Source organism: Pollicipes pollicipes, unplaced genomic scaffold (assembly GCF_011947565.3).
Source record: "Pollicipes pollicipes isolate AB1234 unplaced genomic scaffold, Ppol_2.1 Scaffold_2555;HRSCAF=2994_pilon_pilon_pilon, whole genome shotgun sequence".
NCBI lineage: Eukaryota > Metazoa > Arthropoda > Thecostraca > Pollicipedomorpha > Pollicipedidae > Pollicipes > Pollicipes pollicipes.
In genome coordinates, this window is record NW_023596136.1 from 9321555 (window position 1) to 9343108 (window position 21554).

The 21554-nt window shown below is 60.4% G+C and overlaps 1 protein-coding gene and 1 long non-coding RNA gene across 2 annotated transcripts in view; both read left to right on the forward strand.

Moving 5' to 3' along the window:
- Positions 1-21554, forward strand: part of LOC119108377 (protein unc-79 homolog) — a 53338-nt gene that overhangs the window by 26654 nt on the left and 5130 nt on the right. The window contains exons 23-45 of the mRNA XM_037231956.1: positions 339-487; positions 2653-2810; positions 3586-3770; positions 4456-4657; positions 5282-5467; positions 5794-5889; positions 6492-6640; positions 7298-7419; positions 7807-8035; positions 9712-9822; positions 11782-11871; positions 12252-12355; positions 12797-12957; positions 14282-14452; positions 14858-14989; positions 15456-15570; positions 17570-17665; positions 18161-18301; positions 18997-19151; positions 19542-19636; positions 20174-20416; positions 20914-21024; positions 21368-21484. Of these exons, the coding sequence (XP_037087851.1) occupies positions 339-487; positions 2653-2810; positions 3586-3770; positions 4456-4657; positions 5282-5467; positions 5794-5889; positions 6492-6640; positions 7298-7419; positions 7807-8035; positions 9712-9822; positions 11782-11871; positions 12252-12355; positions 12797-12957; positions 14282-14452; positions 14858-14989; positions 15456-15570; positions 17570-17665; positions 18161-18301; positions 18997-19151; positions 19542-19636; positions 20174-20416; positions 20914-21024; positions 21368-21484 (3318 nt within the window). The remainder of the gene's footprint in view (positions 1-338; positions 488-2652; positions 2811-3585; positions 3771-4455; positions 4658-5281; positions 5468-5793; positions 5890-6491; positions 6641-7297; positions 7420-7806; positions 8036-9711; positions 9823-11781; positions 11872-12251; positions 12356-12796; positions 12958-14281; positions 14453-14857; positions 14990-15455; positions 15571-17569; positions 17666-18160; positions 18302-18996; positions 19152-19541; positions 19637-20173; positions 20417-20913; positions 21025-21367; positions 21485-21554) is intronic.
- On the forward strand, positions 10627-11874 carry LOC119111283 (uncharacterized). Its single transcript, XR_005095586.1, has 3 exons — positions 10627-10662; positions 11523-11610; positions 11782-11874. It is a non-coding gene; the product is annotated as an uncharacterized LOC119111283 (long non-coding RNA).

Below are 21554 nucleotides of genomic sequence, written 5' to 3' on the forward strand. Positions count from 1 at the left end.
TCCTCTTCACTCGTCTCGTTTGTTGTCGGTCACTCTCCTCTTCGTCTGGACGGAACCTTACACATGATTCCCTTACATTTCCATCATTTGATCGTGTCCTTTCTCTGCGCGGTGGATGCATTTGTCGTAACGTGTCTGGTGCGCCCGTTCTCTGTGCCGTACGGGGTCAGACCAGCACCGGTCCGGTCCGGCCAGTGCTTGACCAGGCTGCGGTGGTCAGGCCCCAGCTGTACACCCCCGCTGCCCGGTCCCGGGCGTCTGCTGGCGCGTCCTCCCGTGCTAGCCCCAGAGGGTGTGTGCGCGACTGCGCAGCTGACGTGCTGCCGCGCCCGCAACAGCGAGTCAAGGAGTGCGACGACCAGGACGTGACGTCGCACCTGCTGTCCTGCCTGCGCTTGCTGGTGCTGCACGCCGACTGCCTGCAGCGGGCGGCGCGCGACCACCGCGGCTTCCACATCTGGTGCCAGGAGAACCTCGTCATCAAACAGTAATCAGGCGTCTGCTCGCCCGCCGCGGGGGCGTGTCGCACTCTCAATGCTGAAATCCCTGCTGCAACCGGCTGCAGCAGGGACTTGCCTGCCTGAATGTAGGGACTTGCCTGCCTGACTGCAGGGACTTGACCAGCTGAGTGCAGGGACTTGACCGCCTGACATGTGTTGGTGTAGGTCAAGTCATTGCAGGCGACGAATCCGGCGAACCGATAAAGTGATTTTTGTCTTTGGATTATTGAAACTTTATACCGTTCGGCTTTTACGTAAGTTGCTCAGTGTAGCCGCGAGGAACATAAGTTACATAGATGAGACCGTAGTATTAGCTTTATTCCTTGGAGAAAACCAGGAGAATGGAGAAATAGATTAGTTGATATCTCGGCAACATGCCTTTATCGAAACAATAACGGACGTGAATCCAAAGTTGCCTGCCGATAATCCTACTCGATTTTTCACGTTGTTTTTTTAAAGCAGCAAGCCACAGTTTTTACAGGACATCAACATTCCGGGAATTAAACAAAGAGCGATTGCCAGCTATTACCACGATACAGTGCATGTCTAAGAATGAGGATACGCGAACATACATGCACATGCAAACGAATTCAAGCAAACGGGCTTCACGCATCACGCTTTATTCAAACATGCAAGCGAGTTGAAGTAAACAGACATCACACATCGCACACCAGTTATACATGCAAGCGATTTCAATTGAACAGGCATCGCATGTTACGCATATATATCGTGTCCTTTATTTTCCGGACAGGAAAAAGTGAATCTATTCTTGTAAAAAGTCGGCGACCAAATCTTAAGGTACAGGGCTCATCATGGTCGATTATGCGAACGTGATATGTGATATGTGTGATTATGTGTGATGCGTGCTAGCTTAAAATTGTTTACATGTGTAAGCGATGCCTGACGCGTGACGTGCGATGCCTGTTCATTTGAAATCGTTTGCGCGCATAATTGATGGGCGATGTGTGATACCTGTTTACTTCAACTCGCTCACTTGCATTTACTCACTTGCATGTTTGAATGAAGCGTGATGCGCGATGCCCATTTGCTTGAATTCGTTTACATGTACACGCGTTTTTGCGTATTCTGATTCTTAGGTATGCACTGTATCGTGGTAGTAGCTGGCAATCGCTCTTTGTTTAATTCCCTGAATGTTGGTGTTCTGTAGAAACTGACACGCTGTTTAAAAAAAACAACTGAAAAATCGAGTAGGATCATTGGCAGGCAATTTTGAATTCTATTCTGCTATTTCAATAAAGGCATGTTGTTGAAACACTAACCAATCCATTTCTCCATACTCCTGGTTTTTCTCCGAGGTATAAAGCTGTTACTACCGCCTTACCGTTTGGCTTTTCGTCGGATGCACTTAATGGCGCGGCCGTTGACAGTGCACGGATTTTTGTAAGAAACGGCAGGAAACGCTGACACTCGGGAATACCGTATGCTACCGTGTGATCTCAGGGATGTCGTGTTCATGGGGAGGCAAATGTTGATGCACGTGAATCCAGCCTTCTGGACGTTTCAACCCATGCGTTCAATTTAATTGCTATCGCTTAAGTTCGGGCATGGATGTGTGTCACCACTGAGCATGGCATGTGAGCACGCTTCTCCGCTGTGTGCGCAGTTCCGTGCCTGCCTGTGCAATTGGTTGACGTACTTAGATACGCTCGTTTTTTGGCTGTTGAAAGCAGTCAGCGCTTTTTGATCTGCCTTCCTTGCCTATTGTTGACATCCCCGTCTCTCGATGTGGCTTTGCTACGTTTAGTTAAATTTTACTACTATTGCTTCACCAATATTTGCCGGTTTGATGTTCGAATCATGGAATTTGCATATGCATGTGTTGTGGCCGCGTGTTTTGTTAGTGCATGTCCGTGGTTTCAACTTTCAAATTGTGCTCTGTGTATGCATTGTATCTTCTTGCGCCGTGACGCTGCGCACATTTCACACAGTGCTCTGCGTGCGCACGCTCACCTCGTTGTTCCGCCGCTGCCGTCCCGGCTACGTCTGCTCCTTCCCGCGGCCGCCGGGCGGGTGTCACCGACCGCCGGGCGGGTGTCACTGACCGCCGCGCAGGTCCCACCGACCGCCGGGCGGGTCCCACCGACCGCCCCGACCTGGGCGCGTCGCGTGACGGGCGGTCCGTGCGCCGCAGACTGTGGGACCTGCTGCAGGCCGAGTACTCTCAGGTCCCGGAGATCGCCGTGCCCGTGCTGCTACATGCCATCACTCTGCCGTGCGGCGCCGACGTCTTCTGGCAGATCGTCGGCAACGAGTTCCACAGCGACGACTGGAAGGTCCGCTTCACCGCAGGTGACTCTCGCGCGGGGGAGAGGGCTCGCTCTGCAGCGGACCGCTGGTCTGTCTCCGCAGGTGACCCACGCGCGCGGGAGGGGGGGGGGGGGCTCGCTCTGCAGCGGACCGCTGGTCTGTCTCCGCAGGTGACTCACGCGCTGGGAGTAGGCTCGCTCTGCAGCGGACCGCGGGTCTGTCTCCGCAGGTGACCCACGGGCGGGAGAGGGGCCCGCTCTGCAGCGGACCGCTGGTCCGTCTCCGCAGGTGACCCACGCGCGGGGAGGGGGCTCGCTCTGCAGCGGACCGCTGGTCTGTCTCCGCAGGTGACTTACGCGCGGGGGAGTGGGCTCGCTCTGCAGCGGACCGCGGGTCTGTCTCCACAGGTGACCCACGCGTGGGGGAGGGGGCTCGCTCTGCAGCGGACCGCTGGTCTGTCTCGGCAGGTGACTCATGCGCGGGGTAGGGGCCTGCCCTGTGGCGGACCGCGGGTCTGTCTCCGCAGGTGATCCACGCGCGGGGAGGGGGCTCGCTCTGCAGCGGACCGCGGGTCTGTCTCTGGTTGGCGTTGCCACAGGTAACGGCCGAAGTCCTGGATGCTACATTCGGACTTGCGCAGTTATCTTGTGGGATTGGCGCGAGCTCGCTGGGATCTGGTGTTCATATCTGGCTCCAGGGCCGGCTTGAGCGTCGCGGCCTGTGAGCGTCTGCCGCCAGCCCTCTCAGCCTGGCCACGTGACCGGTATGTGCTGTGAGCGTGGACTGAGCTGACCGCGTACCCGCCTGGCGCTGCCAGTGGAGCGCGCCACCGTGCTGGCGCGCTTCCTGGAGCCGCCCATGGTGCGCCAGTGCGGCGCCAGCATCCAGGCGCCGCTGGCGCACGTCTTCTCGTACCTGATCCACGCCGTGGACGACCTGTCGGCCGCCGTGGCGCAGAAGGTCCAGCTCTACATGGAGACGATCCCGGACGGCGGCATACGGGTAACGGTCCGGGCCGGCCGGGCGGGCGAGACGCCATACCTGCGTCCGGGCCGGCGGGCCGGGCGAGACGCCATACCTGCGTCCGGGCCGGCCGGCCGGGCGAGACGCCATACCTGCGTCCGGGCCGGCCGGCCGGGCGAGACGCTACGCCTGCGCCCAAGGCGATCTGGCTGACTCTTCGGGGCAAGGCGGGCATCCCTGTCTCTGCCAAGAAATTGAGACAATAACATGATGGGGGCTTTAACAAGTATCGTTTTAGTGAGCTTAGGGTTCGTTTTTTGTTTGTTGTTCTTTGCTGCCAATGAAGTTTTCATGTCTATTGCGTGGTTCAAAGCATCTACGAATTGCTGTGTCCTGCCCATGTATGGATTTTCCGACCTGTTCTTTTGTTCTGTTTTTGTTTGTTTGTTTCTTGTTGTTGTCTTTTTTGTCTCGCTTATGATTTCCTTGCTGTTCACCTGGCATTGTGATTCTGGCCAGTATTAGGTGCCACCTGGTCTAATATGTCGTGTTTGTTACTGGATCGTGTACGTGTGGGGTGACACGCACTGCTATCAGCAGATGGGGTGATACCGCAGTACCGCAATACCGTCATACCGCAATACCACCCGTATGACACTTAAGGCGTGGTTTGAAACAGTGACCTGATCCACCAGCTGATGTTTTGTCGTTGTTATGCTGTCAGACCATCTGCATGTGTCTGGAGACGCAGTTTGACACGGTGATCGTGGACCGTCCGTTGGTGCTGAAGACGGTGCTGCAGCTGTTCCACCTGCTGCCGGCGCGCGGCATCCTCTCCTGGGAGTTCTTCAACAGCCGCCTGGACTCGCTGGTGATGGAGACGCAGATCCGCCTGGAGCGGCGGGGTGATATACCGCTGATGAAGGGTCAGTGCGGGCAGATCCGCCTGGAGCGGCGGGGTGATATACCGCTGATGAAGGGTCAGTGCGGGCAGATCCGCCTGGAGCGGCGGGGCGATATACCGCTGATGAAGGGTCAGTGCGGGCAGATCCGTCTAGGGCGGCCTTCAGCGTGGGCAGTCGTTGGACCTCAGTCTTTCATTAATGACGCGCTCACTCTTTGTATCTGTCACCAGCCGCTACGGCTTATCTCGATTGGTTGGAGGCGACACACTGGGGCGTGTGTCGGAATCAGGTTAAAACGAGTGGCCCATTTAGTGCACTGCACAACTGTGCCATATGCACGTCGTGACCCGTGTTTCCTATGCACTGGCTAAAAATGGGTGAGACTGATGATCAAAAATTGTCGACTCGTGTGATTGATGCTCACTGCTCTGGAAGTCCCGAACGCTGCGTGTCTGAGCAGGGCGATGTGCCAGAATCAATCGGAACTCCCGTCAATAATCCCATACACTGTATTCAAGGTTTCACCAAAGCGTGTTCATACCAGCAGTGTGTCTTGGCTCCATTGACGCTGTTGGCAGCCAACAATGACCCCTGTGCCGCTCTGAGCGGCTCACGCCTGGTCTGATCCCGTTCCCCTCCCTCTAGACCTGAAGTCGGACGGCGGCGCGAGCGAGGCGTACCTACGCCGTCTGACGCGCGCGCACGAGGCGCTCACCTCGGCCGCGGCCGGCTCTGGTCACCGGCGCACGCTCAACTCCAGCATTGGCACCAAGTGGCCCTACAAGCGCACCATGTCGGCGCCAGCCGTCGTGCCGCGGCCAGACAAGAACGGTACGGCCACACCGCGGCGGATGCGACCGCGGCCGGCGGCGCCGCGGCTGTCGGACAGACACCCAGTCGCGGACTGCGGCCGGGCATGGGATTGGTCACAGGATTGCGAACGGACCGCGCGTTATGTGAGGCGCACGCTTGTGCCAGCCGGTTAACTGGTGTTCTCCGCCGGCCGGGCCACGACAGGAATGGCAGCTGGGGGCGAGGGTGACACTTGGTAGTGTCCTGGCGCTGGCGGCAGCCACTGCCGGGCGATGCTGCCGAGTGTCAGACGGACGGCGAGGGCAGTGCTGTGGACTGACCGTCCCGGCACCGTTGCGTTCCAGACATGCAGAAACACAGCTATCCGCGGCAGGCCTCGGCTCCGATCTTGAAGCGGAAGGCGTCTCGGTTCGGCATCTCGCAGGTCAACCACGTGCCGGGTAAGTACTGCCGTGAGGGGGACCATAGGTCGATGACCCTGACGGCACGGCAGCCTTTTAGGCCGGTGGTCGCGCAGTGTGTGTAGCGTGCGCTGCAGCACAGCATTTGACCTCGGGTTCCGCAGGCATGACTGGGTTGCGCCGCCATGTGTGTGTCGTCTACCACCGCGTGCCATCAGCGGTGTCCCGCCCGCGTGCCATCAGCGGTGTCCCGCCCGCGCGCCATCAGCGATGTCCCGCCCGCGCGCCATCAGCGGTGTCCCGCCCGCGCGCCATCAGCGGTGTCCCGCCCGCGAGCCATTAGCGGTGTCCCGCCCGCGTGCCATCAGCGGTGTCCCGCCCGCGTGCCATCAGCGGTGTCCCGCCCGCGTGCCATCAGCGGTGTCCCGCCCGCGAGCCATCAGCGGTGTCCCGCCCGCGCGCCATCAGCGGTGTCCCGCCCGCGCGCCATCAGCGGTGTCCCGCCGGCGTGCCATCAGCGGTGTCCCGTCCGCGTGCCATCAGCGGCGTCCCGCCGGCGTGCCATCAGCGGTGTCCCGTCCGCGTGCCATTAGCGGCGTCTCGCCCGCGTGCCATCAGTGGCGTCCCGCCCCCGCCGACAGAGAATAGTAAGACGTCGGCGGCGGCGGCGCCCGGCTCGGACGCCTGTCTGTCGCTTGTCTACCGCAGTCTGGACAGCGACGAGGGGGACCGCGAGACCACCCACCTGCTGGTCGACCTGCTGATGAAGTTCATGGCCCGGCCAGACCAGGTCAGCCGTGCCCGTCGACCCGTGCGAGTCGACGGCGGCGGCGCTGGTGACGGTCATTCGTCATCCGTCGGCTGCTGACGTCAGCGCTCTGTCGCAGCCCGCTCTGCGGCGAAACAATGGCGACAGCATAGTGACGCTTCTTGTAGCTGTGGCTGTTGCCGGTGTTTGATTGTAGTCCACCACGTCATCAATGTGCGATGTCTTCTTAGACGCCAGCGTCCAGTGCGCGTGTGTGCGTGCGTGCGTGCGTGCGTGCGTGCGTGCGTGCGTGCGTGTGTGTGTGTTTGTGTCTGCTACCGGATCGTCGCTTTCCACATTATAATATGCAGTGGCGAAACCCTAATAGTTAGTTACACGCCTGTGAAACCAGGATGACAAATTTTGATCTCAGCAGTGCTCGCCCTTCCTGCACGAGTGGAATGCAGGCGACGCCACGTAGCCTCAGATGCTGCGTGCGTCATAAATCCCTGATGAAAACAACGCCGGAGTCCGATCTGGTGCCGAGCCTCCCCATGTGCCCGCCGAGCTGGCTGCCGCCGCCGCCGGAGCCAGTGTCCTGTAGGTCCGTGGCGGGATCACGCGACTCTGACATCACGTGTTCGCTGTGTTCTCGCCCGTGCGGTATCGCCTGTTGACAGTGTGCCCGACCGCGCACAGGCGCCACCTGGCGACGACAAGCAGCAGTGCCGCAGCCAGCAACTGGTGCTGCGTCATTTGTCCATGATGCTCGGCTTTAATCAGACCGACAAGACGTTCTTCATGTCGCCCGCCCGGCTCAGGTGCGTGCAAAGGCGTGCTTTGGACCCGGGACCGATACTTGGTGACAGGCATCCCATGCTGCAGCGATAGAAAGATAATACAAATGTGACGGGAAGTATAGTCGTGTGGTATAAAATAATTGTGATCGAAAGATTGTGGTTAAACTTGCCAAAGCTGGTCAGTTTTGTATGAATTCTGTGTTGTCAGTTTGTGTAGCCTGATACACACCACAGCCCGCGCGGCGCCAGTTCGGACGCTAGATTGACAGAGGCTCTGGTCAGCTCAGATACAGATCTGGTCGGACCCACGCAATTGCACTGTAGGACCGCACGGAGCCGGCGCCGAGCGCCAGGCTGACCGTGCCCGGGGTCTGGCGCCATCGGACCGCAGCCCGCCTCGTCCGGCAGGTCGAAGGCGGCCTTCAACGCGTTCCTGTCGCACCTGAACCTGGTGCTGGACCACAACTTCCCGCTGGGCAGCGCGCTGCTGCCGCTGTGCCTGCCGGTGCTGCTGTACAGCGCGGCGCCGTCCCGCCAGAGCGCCGAGACGTCCGGCCGGCCGGCCTACAGTCTCTGGCACCTGGAGGAGCGCCAGCGCCATGACTGGCTCTCCGCCCTGCTCACCGTCCTCTACAAGGTACCGGCGACGCCCGTCAGACGCGGCCCCCCGTCCGTCCGCGACAGTCCAACCCGCCGCGAGCCAGCTGGTTCTTCCGCCGAGGGCCGGCTCACGCGCAGCGTTTGGATGAATGAGGCGGTGATTAGGGTCCTGATTGTGATATGTGTGTGTAAAATCCCATGTCTCAAACGACCATCAAATGCTTCTGTGGCTTACATGACAAAACTACGTTGGTAGCATTTTGTGAGTGATTGTAAAAAGGTTCGATTAATTGTCTTCGTGTGACTTCAAGTAGGACTTGAAGCTATCGCCAGTGAGATTATTCGACCGTTTAAGTTTATTGGCCTTTGTATGGTACAGCTGCCAAATGACCACTGCATTCGGCGCGCCAGAAAACCCCAGTAACGATAACAACAATCTTTGTATCGTAAGATTATGTATCAGGCTCCTGTGCTGGCGCTGACCGCTCCCAACGAAATGCTAAACTCGGTACGCTGGTCCATGTTACACTGACGCCGCTGAATAGCGTGCACACCAGTGGTTTCTCTCAATCCGACACGTTGCTTCATCTAGTCGCCACGTATGTCCTTACAATGTCAAGTAACGGGGAGCTTGATGCCTTTCGCAATTACATCACACAAAATGTGTCGGTTTCGTGTCGGTATTTTGATAATGCGACGTTGATTTCACATAATAAAACAACTCTAAAATGTCCATGAGTGAGCGCTACATGGTATTTGAGTCAATCAATGCGGCCAAGCTGGAATAACCCGTTACGCTTTAAGACGGACTGGGGTGCAGCCCTGTCTTCCGTCGTCGGACTATCGCACACCTCAACTGACCTCATGACGCACCTCAATTTCAACGCATGATTGAAACATGTGGGGTGCAAATCACGTGTGTGATGTGTTTGTGTTTTATCCTGTTTATGTTGTTTGACGGTACGGTATTGCATGACTCCTGTACCCCGACACCCTTGCTGGGTTTAGTGTAAGTTCCTGTTTAGAGCAGCTTTTGCTCATGTTTTGTTCATAATTCTTCATGGTCATTAAAACCTTATAACTGCTTTCCTCGATTGCGATTTTTCGCTTTGTGCACTCAGTTTTTCTACGTACGTACCGGGGCTATTTGACCCGGTGACATCCGTGTGGCCCGGCTGCACCCTCCACCTGATACGGTCGGCTGCTCCTGCCGCCCGCCGCCTGTACGGACGGCCGCTTCTGACCCGCCCGCCGCCCCTGTGGGCTGCTTGTGGCCCGCCTGCCGCCGCCTGGCTTGTGTCGGCGCCGCTGCTCACGCGCCGGCCGGCATCCGCTCTTTGTCTCTATTCCCGGTGTACCCCGCTCTGCCGTCCGTCGGCACCGCTGCTCACGCGCCGGCCGGCATCCGCTCTCTGTCTCTATTCCCGGTGTACCCCGCTCTGCCGTCTGTCGCCGCCGCCCTCTGCCGTCTGCCTGCCCGCCTGCCGCCTGCTGCTGCCTGCAAACGCCGCCCGCCTGCCTGCCGCCGTCTGCTTTCTGGGAACGTCCACCTTACTCCTGCTGCTGTGCGGAAACTCGCTCCCATCGGTCCGCCGTCGCCTGTTCTCGGGGGTCGTCCGCCCGCCTCCGACTGCGGCTGCCTGGGAACGCCCGTGCCGCCCACCGCCGTTCGCTGTCTGGCGTGGCCGCCGCCGTGCGCCGGGACGCGGCCAGAACGTGAGCTGCGCTCCGTTGCAGTACCAGTACGGCGACCCGACCCTAAGCGGGCCGCTGCTGGCGCTCTGCCAAGTGGTGCTCAACACACTGCATCTGTGCCGACCGCTGGCCGAGCCGCCAGCCGCCGCCGCGGCTGCCGCTGCCGCAGCCGCCGCCGCTGCGCCGCTCAGTCGCATAGGTGAGCCGACGCGGGGTGGGAGCTTGGGGGGGGGGGGGGGGGCAAGCTGTCCCCGCCTCCGGCTATTGGTGGGACGGGATGTGAACGGCATTCGGCCTGCTGATCGTAGCGGGTCTGTGCCCTTTGTTGCGGCTGTTTTGTACCTGATGACCGTAGCGGGACTGTGTCGTTTGTTGCGGCTGTTTTGTACCTGATGACCGTAGCGGGACTGTGTCGTTTGTTGCGGCTGTTTTGTACCTGATGACCGTAGCGAGACTGTGTCGTTTGTTGCGGCTGTTTTGTACCTGATGACCGTAGCGGGACTGTGTCGTTTGTTGCGGCTGTTTTGTACCGAACGCGTTACGCTTACAGTCATGCCATTTGCTGGTGTGGCTTTAGAGATGTCAGTCACACACATGGTGCACTTCACTGCATATTTCATGGCGACAAGCTTTCAGACGCGTAGTACGTTGCACCTTGTGATGCTCCTGATTCCTGTCCTTTCCACCCGCCAGGGCACTTTTCGAACAGCTTAAAAGCCTCACTTAACACAGCTAGCCTTCAAGCAGACATAGGGCGACCTGGCATCGGCGGCGGTCATGTCGCGTGAGCGGCCTGACGCCGCGTGTCTCCGGGGCAGGGTCGCTGCAGCCGGCCGCGTGCAGCCCGCCGCCGGGCGGGGCCGAGGACACGCCGCCGCTGACGCCGCGTCCGCCGCCCGAGCTGGCGCCGCCGGCCGCCGCCAGCGCCGTCGGCGACGAGTGGCGCCGCGCCCGACAAGACACCGTCTGGTGAGGGGCACGCCATCATTGCTGGCTGTGTCTGGCGAGGGACGCTATCACCGCCGGCTGTCTGGCGAGGCGCGCTCGAAGGTGTGGCTGTTTGTCTGGTGCGACAGTATGGTACGCTCGGCTGTTGCTGCTGAGATGAAGTCTCGGCCGGAGCTCATGCGGTGAGGCGCGTGCTGAGTGTTCGAGGCAGGAATGGCGTGCGGTGAGCGGCGGCTTTTGACGCATCTGGCGCCTGTTGGCGGTTCAAGAGGCATTCTGTGTGACAAGCGTACCAATGAACCAGTGAAAACGAGTACCGGTCAGTACTGGCTCGTAAGGATTTTTCGATCAAAACGAATTTGTCATTTGGTCTGGAGAGACGCAGATAGTGGTTCGGCTGACGGACCGATCCGCCACCCGCCAGCGGCCGCCCCGGGATGGCACCCATTCAGATTAGTGCAGCCCATGTGGTGACTGCAGTCAGCTGTAAAGCGGCCCGGTTCACCGGTCTCGCGTCTGTCATCCGCGCTGTGCGGCTGTTTGTGGTCTGCAGTCAGCTGTGAAGTGGTCCGGCTCACCGGTCTCGCGTCTGTCATCTGTGCTGTACGGCTGTTTGTGGTCTGCAGTCAGCTGTGAAGTGGTCCGGCTCACCGGTCTCACGTCTGTCATCCGCGCTGTGCGGTGTTTGTGGTCTGCGGTCAGCTGTGAAGTGGTCCGGTTCATCGGTCTCGCGTCTGTCACCCGCGCTGTGCGGCTGTTTGTGGTCTGCAGTCGGCCCACGTTTCAGATTCTGCTTTCTTCGCTCTGCGAAGATCTCGCGGTTGTGTGCGGTGTTGGTAGGCGTGAACTTTTGACGTTTGGTTGTTTTGTCGCCGTTTTAGTTACGGCAGCGAGGACGGCGAAATCGAACCAGAGCTGGAAGCCATCCCAGAGTCTCCAAAGACAGCTTCATCCCACCAAAGCTTCTGTGTAAGTGGTTTGGGATGGAACCATATAGTACCCGCATCCGGCTTACATATAACGTCCCATGTATATTTCGTAGGATTCGCTGGTGCCGCGTACGCCACCTGCGCTGGGTGCTCTCTGTATGTCCGCTTGAAGCACCGCACGTGCGTGACGGCCGCGTTTGGGCGCCGCCAGGGGTCGTTGGTGGACCTGGAGGAGGTGTCGCCCATGCAGTCGGTGCAGCCGGTCCGTGTCGGCTCCTTCTCCGGTCTCGGTGTGGTCGAGGTAGTTCAAACCCATCTGCGTAGCCAATGAGGTCAGATAGACCGTTCTCGTCCGTCACATACAACGGCCATTGTCTTCAGTTGCTGCACCGTGCACTCGATTCAATTGAAAGTACATGGTAGCTCCAGCTAATGGACCGCCATTAATGAATGCACCCTTTTAGTTCTTTGCTTTCAATCTGAGTGTGGCCCCATACTTCTTGGATGGAGGTAGAATTACCCAAAATGATTGCACTGTTCGCTGAAGTGTAGTTCCGAGCTGGTCTTTTGCGCGTGATGGACGTGTTCGGCCGACTCCGCGGCGTTTGGCCGCCCGGCTCACTACTAGAGTCGAATTGGCGTCTCCGTCTCCGGGCCTGACTGGACTTGGTGCCGCCGCAGCTGGCCACAGTGGTGCCGGAGCTGGTCACCATGGTGGACCCTGCGCAGGTGGTCTGCCAGCTGGTGGAGCAGGTGCCAGCCGCCGACTGCAAGTACGGTACCGCGTAGGCCCGACAGAGAGACTGTAGACCTGCTGTCGGAGCGTGCTCTGGCGGTACGGGCTGCTCGGAGGGCTGTTTTGTAAGGAGTTAACGATAAATGCATATGTCTGTAATTTTTCTGCGGGGCCTATTTGTGTGAACATTATGTGGGGGAAGAAATGACCGCATATCAAATTGATAAGGCGGTGGTGATAGCCTTATTCCTCAGAGAAGAACCAGGAAAATGGATGTATAGATTGGTTGATAGTTCGGCGACATGTCTCTGTTGAAACGAGAGCAGAAGTGGTGATCAGAAGTTTTCTCAAATTGCTTGAAATTGTCCGTTCTATCGTAGATATGCGCGATATGACTACCTCCAAATGCGCTCCTGGGTGTCAACATAGTGTGATTGGGTGCTGCTCGGCGTGACCTGACCTGAGCTGAGCCGGGCTGCGGCCGCTGCAGGGCGGCGCCAGCTGAAGAGAGTGTGGCGCTGGCCCGCTGCCAGCCGGCGGTCGCCGCGGTCGGTCCAACCGTACACGAGCAGCCGATCGTGTCTGCGCTCTCGCACGTCACCAGCATCGGCAGCGTGCCCTTCTTGCCCGGCGCGTCGCCCTTCGAGCACAGTGAGAAGGCGGGCAAATTCGCACCACTCGCGCCATCAGGGATGTGGGAGGGGTATTAATCCAGGCGGTGATCGGGGTCAGACAGGATGGAAACCAATACGATGGCGCAGCTTTGCTGTCGTGCGTTTGGAGCTTGTTATATGTGAACTTTGATGTAAGTTCTCGGCCGGCACCACTCGATGCGTGGGTTATGCCTGCAGCAGAATGTCTGTATCTGTGGCACTGGGCTGCGTCGTCCGGGACCGAGGGTTGCTCTCTGTAGGCGCAGTCTTGGCCATCCCGTTGTGACCTGATCCGGCGAAAGCGTGCCTGAACCTGACACCTGGCGATGTCGGCTGGGTGACAGGTCTCTCCCTGGAGGCGCGGTCTTGGCCATCCCGTTGTGACCTGACCCGGCGAAAGCGTGCCTGAGCCTGACACCTGGCGATGTCGGCTGGGCGACAGGTCTCTCCCTGGGGGCGCAGTCGTGGCCCGCCCGTTGTGACCTGACCCTGCTGAAGCGGGCTTGAACCTGACACGCCTGGCGATGTCGACCGGGCGACAGGTCTCTCCCTGGAGACGCAGTCTTGGCCATCCCGTTGTGACCTGACCCGGCGGGAGCGGGCCTGAGTCTGACACGCGATGTCGGCTGGGCGACAGGTCTCTTCCTGGAGGCGCAGTCTTGGCCAGCCCGTTGTGACCTGACCCGACGGGAGCGGGCCCGAGCCTGACACGCCTGGCGATGTCAGCCGGGCGACAGGTTTCTCCCTGGAGGCGCAGTCTTGGCCATCCCGTTGTGACCTGACCCGGTGGGAGCGGGCCTGAGTCTGACACGCGATGTCGGCCGGGCGACAGGTCTCTCCCTGGAGGCGCAGTTTTGGCCCGCCCGTTGTGACCTGACCCGGCGGGAGCGGGCCTGAGCCTGACACGCCTGGCGATGTCGGCCGGGCGACAGGTCTCTCCCTGGAGGCGCAGTCTTGGCCCGCCCGTTGTGACCTGACCCGGCGGGAGCGGGCCTGAGCCTGACACGCCTGGCGATGTCGGCCGGGCGACAGGTCTCTCCCTGGAGGCGCAGTCTTGGCCCGCCCGTTGTGACCTGACCCGGCGGGAGCGGGCCTGAGCCTGACACGCCTGGCGATGTCGGCCGGGCGACAGGTCTCTCCCTGGAGGCGCAGTCTTGGCCCGCCCGTTGCGACCTGACCCGGCGGGAGCAGGCCTGAGTCTGACACGCGATGTCGGCTGGGCGACAGGTCTCTCCCTGGAGGCGCAGTCTTGGCCATCCCGTTGTGACTTGACCCGGCGGGAGCGGGCCTGAGTCTGACACGCGATGTCGGCCGGGCGGCAGGTCTCTCCCTGGAGGCGCAGCCGTCGCCAGCCGAGTCCTGGCAGCAGCCGCGCGCCCAGAGTCTGGCCATCGCGCGCAGCGAGCCGGCGCCGGCCAACGGGGCGGCCAACGGCACCGAGCGCTCGCTGCTCGAGCGGCTCTCGCTGGTCTTCTCCAAACAGGACAGCCACGGTCAGTGTCGGTGAACGAACCGAAACAGAGGAGAGTCGTGTTTTGTCCGCGGCCGATGTGGTGGGAGTCCACACCCGCGTACTGTAGTGGGTGACATGGGCTAGCCTTCCGCAGAGTGCAAGAACCACACTCCGCGTCTGCGCCCCATGTCGACTCCTCCATATTGCTGGGAGTAGACGTCACGTGTGCGGATGGGCGAGCACCAGACACCGGGTATGCACCTTCGTCTGGTCACCCGTCGTCAGAGGACCTTCCTTCAGTGCTCGGAGTCACCGACCGCCTGGCCGGTGGCGCACGACCTCGTGACGGCGAGGATTGTGCCAGTGGGGCGGGTTATGAGCTGGCCATCTGACCCTCTGAGAGTGAGGCGGTTTGTGTGACCCTGGCTCGTGACCGCGGCGGCAGGCCCTGGCGCTGCCGGACGCCTCGTCTCGTCGCTCCAGCTGCAGCTGGGCGCCGGACAGGCCGCCCCGGACGGCAAGAGTCGCGAGCCAGACACGCTGGCCAACCAGAGCAGCGCCAGCACCGAGGATGACGGTCAGTGCCGCGCCCGGCCGGGCTACAGATATAAGCGAGGGCGCTGAATTCATCCAGATCTGTGTCGAAACGTCACACGGGCTCGGCTGCCGACCGCGGCGTGCTGCTCTGGATCCACGACTGCTGTGAGCAGCTGCGTTACTTATGACCGGAGTGGTTTATGGAGCAGTTATGGAGCAGAGCGTTACTTATGACCGGAGTAGTTTATGGAGCATAATCCCACCACTGTTCAGACCACGAGTCTGGTCAGGATCGCGAGCTGAGGTCTTGTGTCATTACTCCTGAGTTTAGCTGGAGGCTCAGACTCAGGCCTGAGCGAGCTGTTACAGCCTTTCTTCGAGGCGGGTGTCAGCGCCGCTCAGTGATCCCGTCACCCGCCTTCAGTGCAGTGGCTGCGCGGTGACCGAGCAGGCTCGTGGCGCACTGTGAGCCGCGCGGTCCGTGCTGACACCGCCGTCCTCTTCAGCCGGCACACCCGGCGACGAGCCGGCCGTCCATCGTGCCTACATCAAGCAGCCCAAGTCGAAGAAGCTGGGCCTGAGCCCCGTGGAGCAGGCGGCCGCCGAGAGTCGCACGGCCAGGTGAGGCACGCCCCGCTCCACAGACGGCTAGGTGAGACACGGCCCGCTCCACAGATGGTCAGGTGAGGCGTGACCCGCTCCATAGATGGCCAGGTGACGCACGCCCCGCTCCACAGATGGCCAGGTGAGACATGCCCCGCTCCACAGATGGCCAGGTGAGGCACGCCCCGCTCCACAGATGGTCAGGTGAGACATGCCCCGCTCCACAAAAGGCCAGGTAGGCACGCCCCGCTCCACAGACGGCCAGGTGAGGCGTGCCCCGCTCCACAGACGGCCAGGTGAGGCACGCCCCGCTCCACAGACGGCCAGGTGAGGCACGTCCCGCTCCTCAGATGGCCAGGTGAGGCACGTCCCGCTCCACAGATGGCCAGGTGAGGCGTGCCCCGCTCCACAGATGGCCAGGTGAGGCATGCCCCGGTCCACAGGCGGCCAGGTGAGGCATGCCCCGCTCCACAGATGGCTAGGTGAGGCGTGCTCCGCTCCACAGATGGCCAGGTGAGGCTTGCACCGGTCCACAGACGGCCAGGTGGCGCGCGCCCCTCTTGGCAGATGACCGGTCGGCGGCGCTGCACCGGCACTCGCGCCGGCACGCCGGCAGAAGCTGTAGTTCTAGTTTGTGTTGTGCGAGCTCTAGGTTATGATAGTGGATGGGTATCCCAACAATATGCAGCCGTCGTTGCGATGTGCTCGATCCGAGATGTGCTCTTCCGTGGTCGACATTACGGGTAATACAATCTGACTCATTTGTGGATCACCTGATAACCTCCTGGCGAGGGCTGACCTTGGCCATGTCTTGTGGATGTGGTTGGTTGGCAGGCGCTGCTCCGCACGGTAGTGATGCGGCCGGCGGCAGTGCCACAGGCCCCGCTCGGTGCCATAGTGGCGCTGGCAGGTGGCAGTACCTCAGGCCCCGCTCGGTGCCATAGTGACGCTGGCTGGTGGCAGTGCCACAGGCCCCGTTCGGTGCCGTAGTGACGCTGGTTGGCGGCAGTACCACAGGCCCCGTTCGGTGCCGTAGTGACGCTGGTTGGCGGCAGTACCACAGGCCCCGCTCGGTGCCGTAGGGACGCTACCTGGCAGCAGTACCACAGGCCCCGCTCGGTGCCGTAGTGAAGCTGGCAGGTGACAGTACTACAGGCCCCGCTCTGTGCCGTAGTGATGCTGGTTGGCGACAGTACCACAGGCCCCGCTCGGTGCCATAGTGACGCTGGCCGGCGGCAGTACCACAGGCCCCGCTCGGTGCCATAGTGACGCTGGTTGGCGGCAGTACCACAGGCCCCGTTCGGTGCCGTAGTGACGCTGGTTGGCGGCAGTACCACAGGCCCCGCTCGGTGCCATAGTGACGCTGGCTGGCGGCAGTACCACAGGCCCCGCTCGGTGCCGTAGGGACGCTACCTGGCAGCAGTACCACAGGCCCCGTTCGGTGCCGTAGTGACGCTGGCTGGCGGCAGTACCACAGGCCCCGCTCGGTGCCATAGTGACGCTGGCCGGCGGCAGTACCACAGGCCCCGCTCGGTGCCATAGTGTCGCTGACTGGCGGCAGTACCACAGGCCCCGTTCGGTGCCGTAGTGACGCTGGTTGGCGGCAGTACCACAGGCCCCGCTCGGTGCCGTAGTGACGCTGGCTGGCGGCAGTACCACAGGCCCCGCTCGGTGCCATAGTGACGCTGGCCGGCGGCAGTACCACAGGCCCCGCTCGGTGCCATAGTGTCGCTGACTGGCGGCAGTACCACAGGCCCCGTTCGGTGCCGTAGTGACGCTGGCTGGCGGCAGTACCACAGGCCCCCCTCGGTGCCGTAGTGACGCTGGCTGGCGGAAGTACCACAGGCCCCCCTCGGTGCCGTAATGACGCTGGCTGGCGGCGGTACCACATGCCCCGCTCGGTGCCGTAATGACGCTAGCCGGCGGCGGTACCGCGTGTGTCCTGTCGCTGTCATCCGCCTCACACCGCCATCCCCTGCGTTCGGCGGAGCTGACGGTGACGTGTGTGGGCCCGCAGCCGGTGGTCCCGCCGGGACAAGCCGGCCGAGGAGAAGCCCGCGCCCAATGTCAAGCAGTGCAGCCTCCGCGTCGGTAACGACTGTGTGCAGGAGAGGTGAGAGCGTCCTCCCTCTCCCCCCCCCCCCATTCGTTTGTCTATTCTAAGTGACCCGCGATGGCTGACAATTATAATGATCCCATTGTTTTTGAACGTTGTTTAAAAGTCGGAAAAATCAAGTCAAACTATGTTGTGCTGTGTAGTGTGCCCGTTGGCCGCGTGGTGTCGTACGCCAGTAATTAAGATTAGTTGTTGAAGACTCAAGGCTCTCCCAGCTATTGATGAGTGAATACTTGAAGGACTAGACAGTACTTCCAGAATGATACCCGGTTTGCCGTTGTCCGGCTACTGTCCGGTGCCGAGCCGTCTGATCGTGCCCCCGGCCGGCCCCAGGTGTCCGCAGTGTGGCCTAGTGCCGAACCGTCTGATCGTGCCCCCGGCCGGCCCCAGGTGTCCGCAGTGTGGCCTGGTGTTGGGCCGTCTGACCGGTCCCAGGTGTCCGCAGTGTGGCCTGGTGCCGAGCCGTCTGACCGTGCCCCCGGCCGGCCCCAGGTGTCCGCAGTGTGGCCAGGTACGCGAGGACTACACGGAGGAGGAGCTCGGCCTCTGCGTGGTCGTGCTGGCCACGTTCGTGCACCGTGAGCCCTCGCTGGCCGCCTGCATGCTGCCAGACATGCTGCGTGCCGTCTCCACGTAAGTCGGCCCGGCGCGTGGGCCGAGCCGAGCTGGCTCGGCTGCAGCTGTATTGGCGGTCCTCCGGGGGCGGCTGGCTGTGGCAGCGTGCATCTAGTGCATGCAAGGGACATTTTCAACAGGAGTTGAAAACGTCCGTTGGCCTGTCTTTGCACTGTTGTATGTGAATAGATATACTTCTGCCACAATTTGATTGTGGTAATTGTTTTCTGGGTGCAAATGCCTTACAGATTGTTGGTTTCAATTGTAGGGATATGTAGTCATAGACATCTCTCAAAGCACATTTTTCAGCATTTCATTTGCTGTGTGATGCTAAGTGGCCCCCCGATCTGTTCGGGTTGTCTTTGTGTCATTACTGAGTTCAAAGCGAACCCAGTGGCTGTATTACGCCACTGGTCTGCATCGCCCGGCTACCGCGTGTGAGCGACGACGATCTGACCACCGCTGTGTGCTGGTCGCCGTTGTGCTGACCGCCGCTGTGTGCTAACCGCCGCTGTACTGGCCACTGCTGTGTGCTGACCGCCGCTGTGCTGGGCGCCTCTGTGCTGGGCGCCGCTGTGCTGACGGCCGCTGTGCTGGCTGCCGCTGTGCTGGGCGCCGCTGTGTGCTGACGGCCGCTGTGCTGGCCGCCGCTGTGTGCTGGCCGCCGCTGTGCTGACGGCCGTTGTGCTGACGGCCGCTGTGCTGGCCGCCAGCCTGGCCGGCCGCCAGCGGTACCCGTGGCAGTCCGAGTCCAGCTACAGCCTGCCCGGCTCCGTCAACAGCGTGTGCCGACAGTTTCTTCGCTGCGTGCTGCACCGTCTGGCCGCACACAACATGTTCTTCAAGCTCTTCCAGGTGGACATGGACGGTGAGCTGCCACCAACGCCCGTAGTCAGAGTGTGCAAAGATTGTATTTGGATTTAGTTTTTCAACCGTTTGAGTGGCAGTCTCTTTACGAAATGAACTTTGCCTCGCGCTTAGGTGGATCACGTTTTTCGTGATGCACCTAATGCACCATCATCGTTTTCCTACGGTTCTTAATCAAATGGATTTCAAAATATTTTACCTTCGAACTAACTAGTGCTGGTTTGACTGGGTCATATGAAGCTCCGTAAGGTGTCCTGCACATACGTTATCATCATAATGAGACTGCAATAAATTCACATTAGTTAAAGCACTCCACAGCATCTTTCCATCTGTCAGCTAATTTTCATGTTCTCGTCATAGTTTTAACAAACGTTCTTGTGCTGCTTTTCAGTGGAAACGACGCACGCGTTTTACCGGACTTTGGCGCAGGCGCTGGCGGACTTCGCCGAGCTGAACACGGCCGCTCCTCTACACCATCTGCTGGAGGTCTGGAACACTGGCTCTGCCTCGTTGCGGTTTTCCTTGATCTACATCCATTGAAACCAATGTGCGAAATGCGCCTGGAGCCTGTGAATGCAACGTGCGGATATTCTGCTGCGTCGTCTGTGATTTGTTATGGTGAATAGCGCGCTGTAGTGTTCCTGTTCGGGATATCATGTTGAACTGAGCTGATGGTGTTGCGGCGGCGATGCTGCACTATTGCAGTCGCACGGTGCGGCTGCTCTGTCGTGACGCGGCGGCGATGCTGCACTGTTGCAGTCGCACGGTGCGGCTGCTCTGTCGTGACGCGGCGGCGATGCTGCACTATTGCAGTCGCACGGTGCGGCTGCTTTGTTGTGACGCGGCGGCGATGCTGCACTATTGCAGTCGCACGGTGCGGCTGCTCTGTCGTGACGCGGCGGCGATGCTGCACTATTGCAGTCGCACGGTGCGGCTGCTCTGTTGTGACGCGGCGGCGATGCTGCACTATTGCAGTCGCACAGCGTGGCTGCTCTGTCTTGACGCGGCGGCGATGCGTTTCAGTACTTGAACCGTCAACGGACGGCGCCGTGCCTGGACGAGATGCCGACGATCCTGTACAACATGTCCGTGTACCTGGAGTCGGTGCCGCTGGAGACGGCCGGCCAGCTGTACGGGCCGCTGGTGCCGCAGCTGGACGTGCTGTTCCGCCGCCTGCTGCCCTGCCTGGCTGCCCTGCCGGAGCTCGACTCTTTGCTCGCCATCATGTGCTCCCTCCTCAAGATACCCACCGTTAACATGTACAAGGTTCGGCCTCAGCACGTGCGACTGTGGCAGCTGCACCGAGGCGCTGTGCACAGAACGCCCTCATTCAACACGTACACGACCCGCGTGGGGCACGGGCGAGCAAGAGCTCCAAGGAAGCGGCGATGTACGTGACATCTGCTCCAGAACCACGTAGTCCGTGGGGCATCAGCTGACGTGGCGCTACGTCCTGTTCTCAGTTCTCGGATCACGCACATCCGTGTGTCATCAGTGCAGGACCTTATGTACACCAGTGCAGGACCATAGGCTCACTAATGTACGTCCTTATGTCCATCAGTGCATGTTTGTATGCCCACCAATGAACGTCCTTATGTCTACCAGTGAATGGCCTTGTGTTCACCTCTGTATGTCCTTAAGTCCACCAATGTACGTCCTTATGTCCACCAATGTACGTCGTTATGTCCACCAGCCCGTGGTGAGACGCCTGGAGTGTTGGCACGCCTCCGTTCGGGCGGTCAGTCGCCTGGTGCTGTCCTCAGACGGTGCTGGAGCCGTTCTCCAAGGTGGTCAGTCTGCTGGTGCAGAGTCGGCCCATCGACTACCGCCGGCTGGTGGAGCTCTGCCACCTCTGTAACCGCGTCTTCAGTCGGGTCAGTGGCCGCCGCCGGCCGCCGTATGCCGACAGTGTACCGGGCCCCCGGCACCGCAGTCCGGCACCTCCGCCACCGCCTGGAGTCTTGGTCGCCGATACAAAGGCGCGCTCTTCTGCCATCTTTGCCATATTAATGTTGGTGCTGAAATTCCTGCTGAATTAGAAACTGCCATCAAATGGCATCCCAGCGTCGAACTTGATATTTTTGAGCATAGACTTCCGCATATTGGAGCGAAAAAGCTGATGTTTAGATTTTTATCGGTGAGCTTTTTGACAACGGGACTGAAATATCGGTCGTTACGCCACTGGCGTGTGCTTCATTTGACGCGTGTGACCCCCAGGAGCGTGAGAAGCAGCAGCTGTCGCGTGTGGTAGTGTTTGAGCTGGTGCAGGCGCTCAAGTTCAAGTCAAACCCGCCCGATACCAACCTGCTGCTGCTGGTCCACTTTGTCGTGCAGGTCAGCTGTTATTCAGTTTCGTTCGTCCCGTCGGCCCTCGGCGCCCGTCGGACCTCACTGGCTGGGCCTA